Source organism: Mustela putorius, unplaced genomic scaffold (genome assembly GCF_011764305.1).
Source record: "Mustela putorius furo isolate JIRA1106 unplaced genomic scaffold, ASM1176430v1.1 tig00004007_pilon_pilon_pilon, whole genome shotgun sequence".
NCBI classification, from domain to species: Eukaryota; Metazoa; Chordata; class Mammalia; order Carnivora; family Mustelidae; genus Mustela; species Mustela putorius.
In genome coordinates, this window is record NW_025422145.1 from 12,792,403 (window position 1) to 12,812,990 (window position 20,588).

The window sequence follows — 20,588 nt, forward strand, 5'->3', positions numbered from 1 at the left end:
GGATGACCCAGAGGGAGGTAAAATAATAAACCGCCCACTGCATGGGCACCTCTATCTGTGGAGGGGGGTTACCTGTGGCGTGGGCACGCTCCTGCCGTAATGCCCACGCATTACGCCATGCGTAGGAAGCGCCATGTAAAGAAGACAGAAATGCCTTTTTTTTTTTTTAAATATAAGGCAGGTCGGACTCAGGAAACCAAAACTAGAACATCCAAGAAGACGCAGTGACTTCCACACCTCAGAAGCCACAGCTTCTGAGGGGTCAGCGCGGCTCCCAACACTCCCATTTCCCTGTTTCCTCATCATTCACATCTCAAATCTCCAGTGAATTAACTGAATGGTGAATGTTTAAAAAAGGGGTAATCTCTTATGTAGGAATTAGGAAAAGAAAGAGACAAAAGCAAAGGTAGAAATAATTGTCACATCATCTTCTAAAAATTTACATGTACCACAGTAACCTATGAGCTTCTCCTATGTATTTACGTTATAGTGCAAATAAACAACATAATTATACTTTCAAGTAAAACTTATATAATGATATAAAAACATGGAATTAAATACATTTATTATGAATTAAATAACTTCGGAAGACTTCTGACTTTAGAACTGAAATCTAAATGAAAACTGCTCTGTGTTTTCCGCATCAGAAAAACAAAACGACTCCATCTGCCGCTTCTCACTTCACATCAGGCTAATTATTCTAGTGCTATTCAATCTAACGCATTCTGGTTCATCTTTTTTTTTTTTTTTAAAGATTTTATTTATTTATTTGACAGGCAGAGATCACAAGTGGACAGAGAGGCAGGCAGAGAGAGAGGAGGAAGCAGGCTCCCTGCTGGGCAGAGAGTCCGATGCGGGGCTCGATCCCAGGACCCTGGGATCATGACCTGAGCTGAAGGCAGAGGCTTTAACCCACTGAGCCACCTAGGCGCCCCTCTGGTTCATCTTTTTAGAGTCAGAAACACAAGTGTGTACCAACACTTCTTTATTTGCTTTCCTGAGGAGGAATGCCAACCTTCTGAGAGAAAATGGAACATTCATATTCTGCAGCATATCTCTGTTACCTGATCTTTAAGGACAGTGGGTTTTCATCTAACTTAGCTAACGTTCATTCGGAACATTTTAGCAAAATACATTTAAAGCTTGGTATTGTGAACATACAGAAGCAAGAAAATAGGATGACAAAACAAAAGCTAGAGTTAAAAGCCGATGTACAGTAACTATCCCAAACTGTACCGGTGAGGAGGACTCGGACGCTTCCCCACAATTCCTGAACAGTCCTGGAGCGCAGCCCCATGTCCATCCCCCCGACTGTGAGAGGAAACCACATCACAACAATAGCTGAGACCCGATGCCGCCATCCCTTACGTCTCCTGGGCTGTCTGTCCTGAACAGGTGCATCTCTAAGAACACTCACATTTCCCGTTTCAGGAGACAAGTAAGACCAAACCTACATCCCATCTGGGACTTGCTTCATTCTCGCTGAAGCTCTGTGGGGTAACACAAGGGAGGCTACAGAGCAAGTAGGTGGTGTTCGTTAACGAGTCCAGCTGGTTTAGTGAACAAAATGGGTTTCCTTCCTAACCTTCCAACTTCCCTTTTACCTATAGATCTGAGGGATTTAATCAGTGAGGTCCTTTGGGCAAACGGGTCAGAAGTCATTGTCGCTCTCATCCAGGGGCTCAGGCTTCCGGACCCTTCGAGTGGGCTTAGCTGGCGAGAGAGCAACGCTCTCTTCTTCCAAATCGTCGTCTTCATCCCCCTCCATGTCAATCTCACTGTCCTCGGAGTCCTCCTATAGGAAGACAACAAAGACAATTGAGGGCCCATCTCACTCCCTGCAGCGTGTCAGCCAAGACCCTCATTCGCCAGCAGCTCAGTAACCAGCAATGCCCGCATGTGAAGGCAGAGTTGGGCGGAGCAGCAGTTGGGCTGTGGAGGCATAAGGGGGGACCCTGGTCTCACACCCCTGGCAGAAATACACACATGACTGCATCAGCTGACCAGTGAGCTCCGGGTGGCAGCATGCAGCCGCAGGGGCTGGCTTCCCCACGGAGGTCTCAGCACCACCACTGGATCTGCACCGCAACTCCCCAGACCCCGCTCTGCCCCTGGGGAACCAGACACCCACCAGAGCACAGCAAGGAGGGCGGGGCTTGCAGATTAGGAGGGCTAGGTTTTTTGGTTTGCTTGTTTTTTGCAGTTTACCGGATTAGGGATGGAAAGCCACACAGGGAATCGGTATTAGGAGCAAAATAAGAGGAACGCTCTCTCCACTGCCTCGATCTAGGGTGACCAACTCGGCCACGTTTTAAAACTGCAGGTCCTGTGTCCCAGGTAAACCAAGATGGCCAGTGCCTCGAGCTAGATCATTGCCACCAGCATACACAAATGTGGCAATTTCCTTCTTAAAAACACAGCAAAACAAAAACCCCAAAGTGTATCCCACCTTCCTCTCCAGTTGCTCTGCCCTGTTCCTTTACCCCCGCAACAATGAAACTCCTCGCAGGAGTTCTGAACCCACGACCCTACTGGTTTCCCCTCTCACTACCTCCTCGGCACACTCAGCAGGCCTGCACCTTGCCAATCCACTGAAACACTCAGCGGACTCACATCCAGTGGTGAGTCTCAGGTGTCTCCCAACCTCCAGGCTGCATCGGGCACAGGACCGCTCCTTCCCTGAAAGCGAGTCTGCTGCAGGGCGCCCTTCCATCCGGCGGCCTGCCCCACCTCACTCCGGCATCATCCCAGTCTCGCACACCCCCACGCCCTCTATCTCCGTAACTCTGCGACTCGGCTCAGCTCAGAGCCTTGGGCCCCCTCTTCTCTTTCTACTCTCTCCCCCACACAATCACAATCACCCTTGTGGCTGGAAGACCACCTGAGTATGATGGCTCCCCAATTCAGCCAGCCCAGACCTGACCTTGCACACCACACTTGAACTCCAACTGGTTACTCAACTCCAGCACGCAGATAGCTGGCAGGCAACGTGCGCATGCAGAACATCCCAACTCCTGCGCTGCTCTCCGCGTCCCTGCTCAGGCCTGCCCCAGCTCGGGGAAATGCAGACTCTATGCGTACTGTTAGCCCATCATGACCCATTTCTGTCTCTCTTTCTCACACCCCACGCCCAATAACAACACTTCAATGTTCTGACCTTGGAAACATCCAGAGTCCGACCACTTCTTTACACCTCTGCTGCCACTACCTTAGGCTGAGCCGCCAGCACCTCTGGACTACTGCAGACGCCTCCCGATGGGTGTCTCTTTAATGTTAGCTCTTGGCACTGCAGGGCTCACGATTTCCGGTCCCTTCCTACGGCACTCAGAGACTCTCTGGATCCTTATCACGTCCTGCGAAGCTCTGCCTGGCCCCTGCTCCCTCTCACAGCTCCCGCCCCCAACCCACTCCACTCCAACCATGCCCCCATCTCTGGTCCCTGGGCCTCAGATGCCCCTCCCCACATCACATCCTTCCTTCTATTCAGGCCTCTGCCCAAATGTCACCTTACCAGAGAGATATTCCCAGACTTCCCAAAAGACAGCAATCTTCTTCAACCCTGTCACTCTGCTCCTGAACTGCTTTTTTTCCGTGCCACTGTGACCTGACATGCCGGTTGATTCCTGCTGGAATGTAAGCTCCCTGAGGACAGGGACGTGTGGCCCATCACCTCTAACACTTGCATGTAACAGCCACTAGGTACTATCTGTCAAGTGGAAGGGTGAGCCCGTGAAGGACAAGGCCGCGTGCCTGCGGAGCAGGTGGAGGCAGCATCCCGGAAACAAACAAGCAACACAAGGCACAGGGGAGACATCAGCTGTAGCTCGGACATTCGCTCTGTGAAAGCTACACACATGACCAGGCGTATCGGAAGACAAGATGCCAGACGGTGCTGTCCAGGCATCCCTAGCACCCAGGCCAGACATATTTCTAACTCGAATGGCTGAGATGGATGGGCAGAAGCTACATAACCACCCATCCCTGACTGTTAGAAAATGCCCGACATGGTTTCTCTGCTTCTCTGACTACCTTCTGTGATTTCTAGGCTCGATCTTCTTTGTGCATCTTGGCCAGCAAACCTGAGTGACCTCTCTCTCCCTCTGTGGATTTTGGTGACAAAATACACTGCTGTTACTAAATAATCTTTAGTACAAGGTCAGGCTCATGCTCTGTCCTTGTGTAGCCACTACTGCCACGCTCCAGACACATGCGGGCACGACCTGATAAGGAGGTCTGTGGTCTGTCAGCCTAATCACCCTTTGCCTCTGGGGCCTCACAGGCTTGCCAGAGGCTGCCACAAAGCAGGCAGGCCCAGGGTGATGGATGCGGCAGCCCTGGCAGCAGGGCCCCATTCCATTGAGTTTCCCCGTCAGTATTACCTCAAGGACACGCAAGGCGCCAGTGGCCTGAGGTCGCAGCCTCCTGCCCAGCCTGACGACCTTGTCTCAAGAGAGCCTCCTTTTCCTGTTTCCTCCCCAGAATGGAACTGAAGAGAGGGTCAGTCTTGACCCCAGGCCCTCAGCAGGTTCCCTTCTTTTCCAGGTTACACTTCAAGGGCCTGATGGCCTTTCTCATTTCTTAGCTCAGCACTCAACACCCATCTTTTGCAAGGGACCTCCAGGCAACTGCACCATTCTTTGCAGGAGAAAGCATTCTCTCGCCCAGGAGACAGAGGCATCACTTCTGGGGAAGGCTCTCTGGTGGCCCCGAGTCGGCTAACACACACACACACACACACATGCGCGCGCACACACACAATGAAAAAGAAAACCAACCTGCTTCTTGGAGCTGGAAGTCTTGCATTTACCTAAGAGAGCTGGTGCTGCTTCCATCTTTGGAAAGCGAGAATGGAAAGAACAGTGAGAAGGAAAAAAAAGTGGGGGGAGAGCAAGCACATTCATTTGAAAAGAAAAGAGCCATCCACAAGCAGAGAAGAGTCGGGCTCCTCGAACTCCAGCGCACAGCCAGCAGCGGGCCAGACTGGGAGGCAGCCCCTCGCGCTCAGCCTGTTGACTCAGCCAGTCTAGGAAACCAGCCCGGGAGCGTGAAGAACGGAGCTGCTAAAGGGAGCTGGTCGGGACTCACGTCGTCATCGGAGTCTCCGCCCTGCATTGTGCCCACGATGCGTTTGCCAGGTCTTCCTGAGAAGAACCAAAGTGTGAAGAAATTATGAAAACCTTGTTAAAAAAAGGGGGGGGGACAAGAAATGGCATTCAAGATTTGTTTCCCTTAGAAAATTGGAAAAAAACAGAATCAACTAAAATATTTACTTAAGTCTCATCTAAATGATCAAAACTGCCAAGAAACAGTAATGGAAGGGCGCCTGGGTGGCTCAGTGGATTAAGCCTCTGCCTTCGGCTCAGGTCATGATCTCAGGGTCCTGGGATTGAGCCCCACATCAGGCTCTCTGCTCAGCGGGGAGCCTGCTTCCTCCTCTCTCTCTCTCTGCCTGCCTCTCTCCCTACTTATGATCTCTGTCAAATAAATAAATAAAATCTTCTTTAAAAAAAAAAAAAGAAAGAAACAGTAATGGATTTTCTGCATTTCCACTTTGAGAAAAAGGAAAAGGGCAATAAAATACAATCGCAACTCAAACCAGAACACTAAATACACATCCTGGACATGTTTTCAGAAAAACCACTGACCCCCACTCTGGGTATCTAGGTGGTAGAAGAGCTGTGCCATCTGCTGAAAAAAGAAAGGCCGCCTCCCTGCACGGACCAGTGTTACTCGTATCTGAACCTATGTCTGATCTCCAAAGAGGGAAACTTCTAAGGATTGCTATTAGTTCATCTTTCAAAACACCCACATTGCCTCAGTGATTCTCCCCTCTTCTCTGGAAGTCATGGTCACCTGTCTGTGACTTCTGCAAACACCCAGGAGCTGTCCTTCCCTGGCAGGAGGTGGACAGCCACTCTCACACTCAACCCCCGAGAAAGGAGCACCAGGGACCCAGGTGTACGCTGCGGGGCGAAGGCAGGGAGGGCAGCTCAGAGAGGAGCTCGCTCAGGACAGGCTTGGGGTGACCACCCTTGGTCAGATAAAATGCAAACCTTGTGTTGTCTAAAGCCCTTATTTACAGTTCTGAGATTTTCGTTTTGGTGGCTGGGCGGTAAGCAGAATTCAGGAGCACCAGTGCCTCTATCAGGGTTTCCTGAGACGATCACATCCCTTTTCACCCTTTTCAGAGCCTCAGCTCCCATCTGCTGAGTGGGAGCCATGACCCCTAGCCTCTATTTGCATGACGAAGCTGTTAAAACTAAGAGGAAAGGGGCGCCTGGGTGGCTCAGTTGTCAAGCATCTCTTGATTTCAGCTCAGGTCGTGATCTCAGGGTCATGGGATCAAGCCCCGCGTTGGGCTCCACATTCAGTATGGAGTCTGCTTGAGATCCTCTCTCCCATTCCCTCTGCCCAGCCCCCATCACACCCCTGCTCACTCTCTCTCTAAAATAAACTTTTAAACCTTTAAAAGAAAAAAAAAGACTGGGACGTCTCGGTGGCTCAGTGGGTGAAGCATCTGCCTTCTGCTTGGGTCATGATCCCAGGGTCCTGGGATCAAGCTCCTTGCTCAGTGGGGAGTCTGCTTCCCCCTCTACCAGCTGCACCCCCTGCTTGTGTGTGCTCTCTCTCTGACAAATAAATAAGTAAAAATCGAAAAAAGAGCAGTTAGCAGCAAAACTTAATATAAAATGAAGATAATTTACCTCAGAAATGTATGATGTATATAAAAATGCAAACCGCTCCAAAAATTAACAGCTGGTAGATAGATGTTTTAAAGACAAATATAAAGCAACTTAGTAGTATCTACCAAAACAAAGATTTATATAACCTTTGACCTAAGAATCCCACGTTTAATGGTACAAACATTGCAGATAAGCAGAAAGACGTATATACAAAGGAAAGAGGAAAAATAAATATTTTTTAAAGGATCTTTTAATATGTGAATGCCCAAGTAAATTATGGGTACGGTCACGCTACGGAACACTCTGCTGCTGTCAAAAGAATGAAGCAGATTTCTAGTTTACTGACATGGAAGGAGTTCTAATATATTTAATAATTTTTTTTAAAAATCAAGTTGAGAACAATACACAAAGTCTGGTACCATTTAGGTTAAAAGATGTCTCAGCCAATCTTTGTGTCTGTATTTCACTGTATACGTGTGGAAAGGCAATTTGGAAAGACACATCCCCCAGCCGCTGACCAGAACCTCTCTAGGGTGGAAAGTGGGACATGAAGAAGACCCCACTGTTTTGTGGGAAACACCCACATTTGCTCCATAGATTTTTTTTGGCTTGAGTGTTTAGCAGTGAAAAAGTAAAAACTAGAAGATTTTTAAAAGGCAGAGATGGTTGTATGAATCCCTTCTCAATGCACTGGTTCTCTGATCATAGGGGAGGCCACTGCACTGAGAGCAGTTTGGACCCAAAACGGGTAGAATACAGCTCTGTGCCAGAGGCCAGGGATTGCGATGGCCTCTGTGAGAAACCCGGGCCACAAAGAACAACCAACTTTTCTTGGCACCACAGGTAAGAGTATTAGCAGCAAAGGTGAGCAGTTGAAGGGCTTAGTCCGGCTACACAAAAGGCAGCATTCTGTGACGGGGCGCTGGGAGGAGGGCAAGGAAAGCAGTGTGGTACCTTGCAGGAGCACCTCCATGGCCGTCCGCGGCTTGGACAGCCGCCTCTCCTCCAGTTCACTGTCAGATTCATCATCTTCCTGGATGTCAATGTCCGAGTCATCATTACCTAGGAGAACACAAGAACACAGAACGAAAGGGGGTCTCCATCATTGCTGCTAGAACAGCTTCTAGCCACAAGGCTCTTGTGCAAAACCGTCTGCACTTCTCAGCCTTCTTTTAGGGCATTAGATTTTATGAGACTCTTGGGATTTGCCTGTAGATACTTAGGAGTTAACGCAGACCATGATATACTGGTTTATTTGTTTGTTCGTTTGTTTTAATAACCTTCCAAAGCAAGGTGTCAGAATACATAAACTAGAAACACTATGCTGGTAGCTGAAACTAAAAATTGAACAGCCAGCTGTCAAGGTAGCTGGAAGTTCTTGGTTAGTTGGGGGGGTATCACTCTCTGTTCAGTGTTACCCCAACTTGAGCTCTTTGTGGATAACAAAGATGAGGAAGTGGAACCCACTGCAAAGGTGAGTGACTGTGCCAAACAAGCCCATAGGCAAGACAGAGACCAGGCCAGCAAGGTCCAAGCACGCGACTGGCCCACGAAAGATGGCGACCTAGTGCATAGTGACGGGAGCTGGTACTCAGGACACTGTTTCCAGGAGAGAATTCCATCACGGGCATATATAAAGAGAGGTCGTTCTCAGTGCAACAGCCTTATACACTGATTTCTTAAATACTCTCCTGCACTCTGGTGGGACGTTTCCGACAGTGAACCTAGAGAAGGAGCATTTCCACAGTGGAGATAAAAAGCTTTCGCCATCCAACCTGACTGCCTGTGACCAGGGAGACACACTGGTTTTGGACGACGGAACTGAAGGAGTTTGCAGTTGCTGTTCTGATTACTTGAGTCAGAAGTCAGTGTGGAAGGACAGTAGTAATTGTGTATCTGTGAAAAGGCTTTGCTTAGCCCCTGTGATAGGGGGTAGGGAAACGGCAGCTGCATCCGAAAGGGCTCCACTTCCCTCCCCGTGGAGGATGAGTCGTGCTCTCCGCATGGAAAGGCAAACCTGGGAGCCTGGGCAAGCATGAGGACGAGCACCCAGCACGGGCACCCAGCACGGGACTCAGCACAAACTAGCTGACAACGATCACCGCATAGAAGCCTACTCAAAGAACATGCTGAAATAGTAACACAAATTTATGACTAAAATGAAATTCCTGGGGCACCTGAGTGCCTCTGTGGGTTAAACCTCTGCCTTCGGCTCAGGTCATGATCTTGGGGTCCTGGGATCGAGCCCTGCATCCAACTTTCTGCTCAGGGGGAAGCCTGCTTCCTCCCCTCTCTCTGCCTGCCTCTCTGCCTACTCATGTTCTCTCTCTCTGTCAAATAAATAAATAAAATCTTTTTAAAAAAATAAAGCATGGCGGTGTGCCAGGGTGGCTCAGTGGTTCAGTGTCTGTCCTCGGCTTGGGTCACCGTCTCCAGGTCCTGGGATCAAACTCCCTGTTGCTTCTCCCTCTCCCTTTGCCTGCCACTTCCCCTGCTTATGTGCTCTCACTCACTCTCTCTCATATAACGTCTTAAAAAAAATAATATTAAATATGGCAGACAAGAGAGAGTGCCCATAAATTCAGAGTCAAGAATAGTCTTTCCAACAGATGGTGCTGAACGACTGGACAGCCCCATACCCAACAATGAGGTTGGACCCCTACCTAACACGACATACAAAAATTAACTCAAAATGGATCAGAAATCTAAATTATGAGTTGTAACTGTAAAAATCCTGGAAGAGGGACGCCTGGGTGGCCCAGTGGGTTAAGCCACTGCCTTCGGCTCAGGTCATGATCTCAGGGTCCTGGGATCGAGTCCCGCGTCGGGCTCTCTGCTCAGCAGGGAGCCTGCTTCCCTCTCTCTCACTCTCTGCCTGCCTCTCTGCCTACTTGTGATCTCTCTCTGTCAAATAAATAAATAAAATCTTTTAAAAAAACCAAAAAGAGTCACACGTGGCTTGTTGCGAGGTACTAAGCAGCACAGTTCAGGCGCTGAGCTTTCCGAGCGCCTCACGCATCACTGTCCCGAGCACCAGTACGATGCCAGCATGCAGGAGGCAGTAAAGTAAGTGTGAAATGCAGGAATGTCTGCTCTCCACTAGAACATAAAAACTAAACCACAGTAAGGTTACTAAAGTGCTTTCTAGAAATTTCTCAGTCATTTTATGAATGTACCACCCGCAGCGAGGTTTAAAAGAATGGTGGGAAGATGAAGGCTGCCTTACTTAGTACAGAGCATCTGAACAAAATACTTGGCCTTGCTCCTAGGGCGTTCTCCTATCTCTAAGCACTCAGACTTTCTCTCGCTTCTTCAAGTCCCTTCCTCCAAACCCACAAAGCCAGTTTGGTGACTTCAACTCCGCTCAACAGAGGAGACAGGAGCGTCAGATGGGAGCCCTTCAGCACACGATCCGCCTTCCAGCTCGTCTGTCCTGCCTCAGTTCAAGTCCTGCATTCACACATTCAGCAGAGCTCATTGCCTCACTGGGCTCTGCTTCCCACGCTCTTACTCACTCCCAGGACTCTCACCTGGTGCCTCCTTTCTCCTCACATCCACAGACTGAGGCTTTGCTTCAACAGCATCTCCTATTGAGGCCTAGAGAGATGCCTACTGTGACCCCTACTTAAAATACAATTCCACCCCACCCTCTCCACCCGCTTCTCTGCTCTACTGTCCCCCCCAGGGCATTTTTTACCTTCTGCATACAGCTTGCTCTATGCTCATCTCCTCACTGGCAAGTACACTGCTTAAAGCAGAGATCCCTGTCTTTTGTCCATTAATGAATCCTTCACGCCCAGAAGAGAGACTCAACAATGCTTCCGGCGCTCAATCAGCTGCCTGCAGAGTGGTCTAAACGCGATGATCTCTTCCAGCTCCTGAATTTTGCCCATTCTCACCCATAATTCATGTCTGTGTTCTATTAGGTCTTTCTTTTCAGAGAAGTTCAGAAGGTCTTCCTTTTTATATCCGCCCCCCAATCCCAATTCTCTGGGCAATGTTCCCACATATACAGCAAAGCAAAGAAAGGCAGCACACCCTAAGAACTTTCGGCTGAGCAGCACTGAGACTAGCCCTTCATATTTTCCTACCTTCTTCACCATCCCAAGCTAATTAAGTGCTATCCCTCATTCAGCTGTGTTAAGCTGGAAATTATTTTTCCCAAAAAAGCTAAATCAGAGATGCTCCTACGAATGCTTGTCCTTCAAGAGATCCCAAACCTACGGATCACAAAATTAAGTCTGAGTTCAGAAGAATATAGCAAGATCAGTGAGAAAGGCCTCACGTGCTGGCCTGGGAACAGAGAAAGGTGCAGCCAACCCATTGGGGCTCTTACCTGTGCTGGGCCTCTCGGGAGAGGATAAACTCCACGCAGGCTTATCACTTAGGGCCGCTTCAGGCTCTCCTGGCTGACCTGGAACCATAAAGGTGAGGGGCTGCTTTGGCTAGAGAGGCCCTTGGAATTCCCTACGCTTGCCCCTAAAGGATTCTCCAGCAGTCCCTATTCTCCCTCAAGAGTTTCCTGAGATTTAGGAGAGAGAGGCATATAACAAGCAGGAAAGGAGAGAGATACAAAGAGAGAGAGAGAGAGAGCTCTCTCACGTACAAGCCTGAAGCCCCAGGTATGGCATCCTCAAGCACAGGAGAATAAAATATTTCATCTTAAAAAAGAGAGCAGCAAGCAAGAGAAGGAGGCAGTCTGAGACACGCAGCATGAAGACTGAGTGCTGCCACTGGTCCTGAGGCTGACCTGACATCTCGGTCAAGTTCACGGATGAAGCACGCTAACCAGTCGTGGAGAACAGTCCTCCCCAGCATCAAGCTCCTATATATAGGTAACCCCATCTCCCTACAGACAACAGCCTCGCTGATCATCTTGGGTCACTGGGGGCCTAGGATGGGTATGTAAGTAGGGGACTCACTCTAAGCGACTAAGCCATTCGCATGCACGGCATCACGACACTTGCTTTCCATCAGTCAGCCCGAAAACAAGGCACCCTACAGACCTCCGAGACTGGGCTCTCTTTTCTAGTTACGTATTATCTGCAATTAAAACCTTCAAACAGGAAAATGATATTTTAGGTGACAAGAAAACCAAAGTGCTTTAAATGTTATGTAACTTGAACCAGCCCCATAAGCTCTGGAGTGAATTAAAACAGTACCTGATACAAAACTTGTTTGAAAACTGCCTTTTGAAAAGAAAATACACACAGAGGTTTTCTGAGGCCCCCAGCGCTCGCCCGGGGAGACCGCGCTGACTGGGAGCCTGGCCTTACTTCCACTGCGGAGCAGGCGCTTCTCCTCCTCCTTCAGCTTGTTCTGCATCAGGCGCAGAGTGTTCTCGGCTTCCTATGGAACAGCAAACACAAGACTCAGAAGACAGGACCCTTTTGGGGGCTGTTTCATTATTCTTTAACACCTGGGTACATAGAGCTAAGTCCGGGCTACAGATCCCACAGAGATCTAAACTACGCGAACAGACCACCACCACCTGAGCACAAGCTCAGGCCGGGCCGCTTGCCCCACTCTCTGCCAGCAGCAGCCCAGAGAACAGGAGGCAGCAGAGGGGGTGACTGGCCTGCCCAGCCCTGCGGAGAACGCAGTGACATGGCAAGAGGCCATCCCGTGTGACCACGGGTGCCTCCGTGGGATGTGGACACGGGAACAGATGCATTAACTATGGGACAGTACAGGCCTCCTGCTCCTAAAGAATAAAGTTCTGCACAACTCCAGCCCCAAAAGAGGCAAAATGGTGAGACTGATTAGGCTGAAAAGAGAAAGAAATATTAGTCTAACTCCTAGGGGGACAAAAACTAATGCTTCAGCTGGGCTGCCTAATGTGGCCCTGATCACTGTCAAAAGAGGGAACAGGAGAAGAGACTGGCTTTTAAAACTCTGTTGTCCTAAACATTAAAAAGAGAGCAGTGTTCCGTGCACGAGCTAGCGTGAGGGGCCAGCGCTGTAAGCACAGAGCGGAGGGGCGAGCACAGAAGAGCCAAGCAGCTGCCGAAGGATGGAGGGACATGCGTCCCTCCTGGCACTCTCTTTGCCCGCTCAGCGGCCCCACATGACAGCACGGAAGGATAATTTACTGTCACTGGCCCAGACACCCAACTTTTAAAATGTCCTGAACTCCAGGCTCTTGCCACTGCCCTCCAAATGTGCCTGTCCCAGGCCCCGTGGCTCCACAGCCCGCCCTTACCCTAGAGCAACGGTGGCAGCGGGCTCCTTGCCGAGGGAAAGGTGCCCGCAGGAGGGCGGCACCTACCTCCAGCCAGGCCTCCTGTGCCCCAGGGCAGCTTCGCCTGTTCCAAACACCCAGGTTTGTAGGAAGGCGAGCGTAACCTTTATACCGAAAGCTGTCAAGGACAGCGTGAGAAAGGGAGACTGTAGACCGAATTCATCATGAACAAAGATTCCAAGTGACCACTCCTGGGGTTAAGTAGAAATATCCCCAAGGCATAAGAACAATTAAAAAACCTTTAGTAACTTGGTCCAACTTCCTTTGCTCTGAATTCTGTATTTATCAGCTCATGGGACCTGAAATGTTCTTTCCTAAATGGCCTTGAGCGCTGGGACGAGAGAAGCCTGTAAAACCTCTGGTTCTGGGTCGTATACATTTCCCACAATAATCAAGAAACTGCACTTCCTCTTTATTTCCATCCTCATCTCTGATACACAGGTTTGGATGATTCAATTTGGATGATTCAACCAGGAAAAATCTTTCAGTGAGCTGACCAAGCAAGTTTTTAGATCTTCACCCAAGACCAGTTACCTAGTCTGCAGGACTCAGTGCAAATTAAAATGCATTTTAAAAATTATGAAGACTTTCGGGGCGCCTGGGTGGCTCAGTTGGTTAAGCATCTGTGTTCAGCTCAGGTCATGGTCCCAACAGTGTCCCAGGATCGAGTCCCGCATCGGGCGCCCAGCTCCATGGGGAGTCTGCTTCTCCCAATGACCTTCTCCCCGTCGTGTTCTCTCTCATTCTCTCTCTCTCAAATAAATAAATAAAATCTTAAAAAACAAACTATGAGGAATTTCAAGCCAGTGACAGCACAGCACTGAAGCAAGCACAGGCTCTTCTAAGCTTAGTCTGTGCAACAACACAGGTCACACATTGGTCCTGTGTGCAGTCTAACTGACCAAACCCATCAGAAAGCCGACAACCTTCGAGTCCAGGCTACACTAAAAGCAACACAAAAGAATTACATGAGCAATCCTCAGACTTGATCGTGGCGAAAAAACACTCACAGATTTTTTTTTTCCACAATGCCATTTGCAGCAGACCTACGGGCCAAGCACTTGCCTCAAACCTCTCTTGCTCCATCCTGTGATGGTCTTCGAGCTGCTGTTCCAGATAAGCCAGATTTCGAAATTTCTCTAGATAAATGTCGTACTGCTTTTGCAACTCCTCCTCGATCTTCTCATATTCATCCATAAACGCTGGCCTGGAACAAGCGAATGAAATACAAAGTGAAAGATTATACTGTGAGTTCTGGGTCCCATCATAATTTGCTGTGGAAAGCCTATAGGTGGAGATGGTTCTTCAACTTGTAGCTGTTTAAAGTTAATTTTCCAGGGCGACTGGGTTGCTCAGATGGTTAAGCGCCTGCCCTTCGGCCCAGGTCATGATCTCAGGGTCCTGGGATCAAGCCCTGCATAAGGCTCCCTACTCAGGGGGAAGCTTGCTTCCTCCTCTCTCTCTCTCTGCCTGCCTCTGCCTACTTATAATCTCTCTAAACATTAAAAAGAGAGCACTGTTTCGTGCACGAGCTAGCATGAGGGGCCAGCTCTAATAAATAAATAAATAAATAAAATATCTCTAATAAATAAATAAAATCTTAATAAATGAAGTTGATTTTCCTTTTCTCCTCCCTCCCCTCAAAATGAACATACCTATTGTTTCTTTTTTTTTTTAAATCAAAAGCTCGGGGCGCCTGGGTGGCTCAGTGGGTTGAGCCTCTGCCTTCAGCTCAGGTCATGGTCTCAGGGTCCTGGGATCGAGCCCCACATTGGGCTCTCTGCTCAGCAGGGAGCCTGCTTCCCCGCCTACTTGTGATCTCCCTCTCTCTCTGTCAAATAAATAAAATCTTTTAAAATAAATAAATAAATAAATCAAAAGCTCTTAGGGGCATCTCGGTGGCTCAGTGTCTGCCTTTGGATAGGGTCATGATCGCAGGGTCCTGGGATCGCATCCCATGTGGGGCTCCCTGCTCAGTGGAAAACCTGCTTCTCCCTCTCCCTCTTTCCCCTGGTCCCCCTGCTCATGCATGTTCTCTCTCTCAAATAAAAACAAAACAAAACAAAACAAAACAAAACAAACCACCACCCCAAAACAATCAAAAGCTCTTTGTAAAAATTTGAAATAATCCTGAAAGTATGAAGGCTAAAGTAAAAATCACTCATAATCTGGATCACCTGGGTGGCTCAGTTGGTTAAGCAACTGCCTTTGGCTCAGGTCATAATCCCAGGGTCCTAGGATCAAGTCCCATGTCAGGCTCCCTCTGACCCTCTGCCCTCTCATGCTGTCTCTCTCTCAAATAAATAAATAAAATCTTTAAAAAAAATTAGTCATAATTCTATCACCATATATAAGCACTTAATAATTGATAAGCATTCTTCCAGACTTTCCTATGCATGGATACATACATGGCACATATTTTTAAGCATCATTAAGTTTATTATCTTCAATGAAGCTTTGCAGTCTTTTCTCTTACTCAAAATGCCTTGGATTTTAATAGACTTAAAAAGTTATCTTGTATCACATATACCTCGCAAAATCAAGAAGTTAAATACACACATTATCTTACTTGAGCATAATACTCCTCAAGTATACTCCTCGATATATTTTGGGTGCTCCAAAATATATTCAGCCCCCAAAAAAGGGAAACGCAGGTTGCAACAAATTGAAGCTAAATTTTTTTTTTTAAAAAGATTTTATTTGTTTATTTGACAGACAGAGATCAGAGTAGACAGAGAGGCAGGCAGAGAGAGAGAGGGAAGCAGGCTCCCCGCTGAGCAGAAAGCCTGACACGGGAGTCGATCCCAGGACCCTAAGATCATGACCTGAGCCGAAGGCAGTGGCTTAACCCACTGAGCCACCCAGGCGCCCTGAAGCTAAATTTTTAAAAAAGACTTTGTAATTTTTTTTTTCTTGAGAGAGAGAGATTGCACACAGGGAGGGGCAGAAGGAGAGGGAGGGAGAGGACCCCTCAAGCAGACTCACACTGGGTGGGGGCCCGACATGGGGCTGCATCAAGACCTGAGCTGAAACCAAGAGTCCAACGCTTAACTGACTGTACCGCCAGGTGCCCCCAAAGCTAAGGTTTAACAATATAAAATCGAAAACCAAAACCATAACACAAAAACCTGTTTCAACTGGTTTGCTGAATCTATTCTTTTCTCTTACAGGGAGAACTTTCTTTTTTTTTTTTCTTTTAAAGACTTTATTCATTTATTTGACAGATAGAAATTACATGTAGGCAGAGAGAGAGAGAAGAGGACGCAGGCTCCCTGCTGAGCAGAGAGCCCGATGTGGGGCTCAATCCCAGGACCCTGGGATCATGACCTGAGCTGAAGGCAGAGGCTTTAACCCACTGAGCTACCAGGTGCCCTGGGAAAACTCTCTTAACAATATAAACAGGGAAGCCTGGATGGCTCAGTTGGTTAAGTGTCTGCTTTCAGTTCGGGTCATGATTCCAGAGGCCTGGGATTGAGTCCTCCATCTAGCTCCCTGCTCAGCTGGGAGCCCGCTTCCCCCTATCCCTCTGTGTACACCCCGGCCACGGTTTCTGTGCTCTGATAAAGAAATAAAATCTTTAAAAAAATAAATAAGGGGCGCCGGAGTGTCTCAGTCGGTTAAGCAGCTGCCTTTGGCTCAGTTCATGATGCCAGGGTCCTGGGATCAAGTCCCGCATCGGGTTCCTTGCTCAGCAGAGAGCCTGCTTCTTCCTTTCCCTCTGCCTACTGCTCTGCCTACTTGTGTTTTCTATCTCTCTGTTAAATAAATAAATAAAAATCTTTTAAATAAATAAACTAAAAAATAATAAATAATCTTTGGGACTAGAGCAAAATACAGAAACTTTTCTACTGAAAGGCCATAAGGCTTAACAAAAATGAATTTATGCCTGAGAGGCAGAATTTTTTAATGAGACACCCGTGTCAGGTGGCCCAGACTACAAAGGTGGAAAGGGCATGGGCTTGCCTGTGGTTTCCGCTCCCTGGGTTACTCATGTCTACAGGGGAGATCTTCCCACAGATGTTAGAACTAGTGTCAGGTTGTGGGCCAGTCACCAGTATCTCCAAAATGCATGACATTCAGACAGATGGAGCAGCTACACAGATGGGAGGGAAGAGAGAAAAATAAAGGCAGAATGAAAAGGCAAAGCAGTGATGCAGGAGAAAGACTGACAAGAGACGGAGCAAGAGAAGGGGGGCGCGAAATGAGCAAGAGAAAGGCTCTAAGAAAATGCGAGGAACCCACTTGAAAGGGTCCGAAGACCTGGACGGTACCATTCACAGTCCCTGGAAAAAGTTCCCTTTCAGAGAGGGAACGTCAAAAGAAAGATGAACTGGTGAAGAATTACAAAGGTCTAAAATCTGCTCAAACTAAGAAATGGTAGTGTGCTTCTGCTTAAACCTCGTTCATGGCAAGGCACAGATCTTAGGAGACGAGCCGTGGGTAACTTTCACCCTCTGGGTTCACTAACTCTGCCCTGCATTCCAAGAAGCCATAGAACCCTGAAGGGAGGTTCGAGAATGGAGCCGTTTCCCAGGCACACTGAGAACAGTAAAGACGAGTCTGGCAGGGCGCGTTGTTAGGACGTGTGTGGCCCCCACACTCTCAGTCCAGATGGCCCCACGCCCGAGGGGCTACCACCACTGACCACTTGTCCTCACGCTGCTAGAATGTACAAGACAACTTTCCACCCACTCTTCAGGTGTTTGGATCTACCTGACACTCTGCAGAGTCTGAAGCCGCTTCCGATTTCGTTCCAGTTCTAACTTCCTCTTCTCGATCTTGGCTTCTAGGTTAGCTTCGTCAGAGGCCACGTTGTTGAGCAGATCTTTAGTCTTCTGCACCTGCGCCTGCGTTGAATAGGAAATGAATGAGAGGAAGGCCCAGGAAGCAACTCCCCGTGGCTCCCGGAAGAGAGGAATTCTATAGCTCCTCAGGCACAGCGACATCATGCTGCATAAAAGCAAAAGTAAACACACAAAGCACACTCCCCCAAGCCATCACTCAGTTAGCCGTTTCCAGACAGGAAGTCACACAGACCCAGAAAAAATGATCATCCTTTCCCCTGAAAAGAGGATGTCTGTAGCCATGCAAACAAGGGAGGATGGAAGGAACAGTGTCCCGAGTAGAGGGAGCGGGCCTAGATGTCGTGCGCGGTCACTGGCTCACACGGCTGCCGTACCACTCTGGCTTGTCAGTCGGCCTTTATTCTCACTGTTCTGCTCACTCCCCTAGTTACAAACATCTGCATCACAGAATATATGCACCAGGAGACAAAAAGAAACATCAGGTGGTCCCAGCCCTTGTCCACTGCCTGCTGGGACTGAGAGAGAAGGTTTCCCCTCCCTCCGGCTGGCAAGTACACCTCAACTACAGACTAAAACAGGGAAACCACTCTGTGAAGTCAGCGAAAAAGCGGCTCCCTCAGTGGACCAAGCCTTTGGGAGGGAGCCTGGGCAGCTAGGGCAGAGAAACAAAGTGAAGGGGAAGAGAGATCACGGACAAAACACGCAGGCCTTTCTGCTGTATCACAAGACCAAGTTCATCTGACAAGTGGAGGTCAGAATGAATGCACAGTCTTCACACCCGTGTCGCCTGGGAAGCTGGCCGGGCAGGCCTACAGCTCAGCTGCAATCTGCCGCATTAGGAACCACATCTGGAACCAGCCAGCTGAGTGTGCCGTTGCTTTCTGGGTTCTGATGTGCCAACTCGGCCTTAAGTTCCTGATGCCCGACAGGGGGTTCTCCCCCCAGTACTTCGGCACAATGTGTCACGCCCTGGAAACACGGAGGGACTGTCTACCTGCAGGTCTATGGTCTAGGGTCCATGAAGAACTCCTCAAAGGAGTTCTAGGGTCCATGAAGAACTCCTCGAAGGGTCCATGAAGAACTCCTCGAAGGAGCCCAGACACTCTCTGTAACTGTCAAAGACAGTGTATATCTGGGAGCAACCACTTTTACTCTTTACTTACGGCTGAACTTTTTTCAACTAAGTACACTAATAATTTCATGAAAATAATCATATCACTCTCCATTGGAAAACCCCACAAGAGGTATGAGTTCACTCTCACAGGAAGACAAGGCGAGTTTCTGAACAGCACACACTGATGGTGGCTCTTCTCTGAATCAGTCAGACAACACCTAGTGGATGTATCTGACTTCAAAAACAAAAGCAGTTTTTTAAAGGTCTGTGCTCCTCAAACATGAAATACCAGCGGGGCACCTGGGTGGCTCAGTTGTTTAAGTGTCTGACCCCAGTTCTGGCTCAGGTCATGATCTCGGGGTCATGGGAACTAGCCCTGCGCTGGGCTCTGCGCTCTGCTGGGAGGCTGCTTGACATTCTCTTTCCCTCTGACTCTTGCCAGCACATGCATGCACCCAGACACTCTAATAATCTTTCAAAAAAAAAAAGTGAAAAAAAAAAAAGTATCTGTGTGATAGACACAATTTCCCCTAGCTTTCTGAAACAAATGGCTTACAGATCGTAACCCTATTATTCATGCTATTGCTTCGGTTTTGTTTTCAGAATTATCACGTATCATGGACCTTTTGCAAGCACAGACACGTTAAAAGGTGCTCGCCATCCACGGTGCACGCCTGGAACTAACCCCATGTGCCACCCATTCTTCAAGAAGAAAGAAAGAAAATGGCACCTGGGGGGGCTCAGTCAGTTAAGCATCTGCCTTCTGCTCAGATCATGATATCAGGGTCCTGGGATGAAGTCCTTTGTCCGGCTTCCTGCTCAGCAGGGAGTCTGCTTCTCCCTCTGCCCTTCCCCCTGCTCATGCTTGCATGTGTGTGGCACATGCTTCCTCTCTCTCTTGCAAAATAAAAAATCTTTAAAAAAAGGGATGGGCGCCTGGGTGGCTCAGTGGGTTAAACCTCTGCCTTCAGCTCAGATCATGATCTCAGGGTCCTGGGATCGAGCCCTGCATCGGGCTCTCTGCTTAGCAAGGAGCCTGCTTCCTCCTCTCTCTTTGCCTGCCTTTCTGCCTACTTGTGATCTCTGTCTGTCAAATAAATAATAAATAAAATCTTTTAAAAAAATAAAATAAAATGAGAGAGAGAGAGAGAGAAAGAAATCTCTGTGCCCATGTTTCAGCACCCAAATAAATAAATAAATAAATAAATAAATGGAAAACATGAAAATCACTTAAATGCCCAGCAGCAAGGAAGTGGTTAAAGTATGAAGAGTCCCTTAAATAGAGCATTACTTAGGAAAATTGAAGAATTTAATCAAATTATTAAATTATTAAAACTGACAAATTTGGGGGGATAAGTTGTTCATATTTATAACAAGGGGAAAAAAGTAACCTAGAATGTATCCTTGAACGTCCTCTGCATTTCCCATTTCCCCACGATCATACCCCTTCTCTGTCACTAGGCCAAGGGTTGGTGTTTCTTGAGGAGGCAGGGAATAAATCAGTATTTTCAAGTTCCAGGCACAAAAACATTAAATAAAAGCAAATAATCTTACCAAAATATCTTTTATTGCAATTCTCATCACTTTTTCAGTTTCGTTTATTTCCAGAGGCCTGGCAATAGCTTCTGTTCTCAATTCCTATGGGAAACAATGAAATGGAATTACACACACTTTCAGAAAAGCAATTCTCAAAATAAATCCCCAGATCTGGATATGGCTTATGGACTAGTTCTCAAAGTTCCATC

The 20,588-nt window shown here is 48.1% G+C and overlaps 1 protein-coding gene across 5 annotated transcripts in view; it reads right to left on the minus strand.

Annotated features, from left to right (window-relative positions):
* Positions 1 to 968: 968 nt before the first annotated feature.
* CLUAP1 (clusterin associated protein 1) overlaps positions 969 to 20,588 on the minus strand; it is a 32,366-nt gene continuing 12,746 nt past the window's right edge. For 2 of the 5 annotated variants that reach the window (XM_013055066.2, XM_013055068.2), the window contains 9 exons: positions 20,398 to 20,481; positions 17,638 to 17,771; positions 13,990 to 14,131; positions 11,960 to 12,032; positions 11,020 to 11,097; positions 7,638 to 7,745; positions 5,086 to 5,141; positions 4,776 to 4,832; positions 969 to 1,795 (listed from right to left, as the gene is read on the minus strand). In XM_013055066.2, the coding sequence (XP_012910520.1) occupies positions 1,652 to 1,795; positions 4,776 to 4,832; positions 5,086 to 5,141; positions 7,638 to 7,745; positions 11,020 to 11,097; positions 11,960 to 12,032; positions 13,990 to 14,131; positions 17,638 to 17,771; positions 20,398 to 20,481 (876 nt within the window). In that variant the 3' untranslated portion in view covers positions 969 to 1,651. The remainder of the gene's footprint in view (positions 1,796 to 4,775; positions 4,833 to 5,085; positions 5,142 to 7,637; positions 7,746 to 11,019; positions 11,098 to 11,959; positions 12,033 to 13,989; positions 14,132 to 17,637; positions 17,772 to 20,397; positions 20,482 to 20,588) is intronic. The other 3 variants (XM_013055071.2, XM_013055070.2, XM_004750559.3) reach the window with 3 other exon arrangements.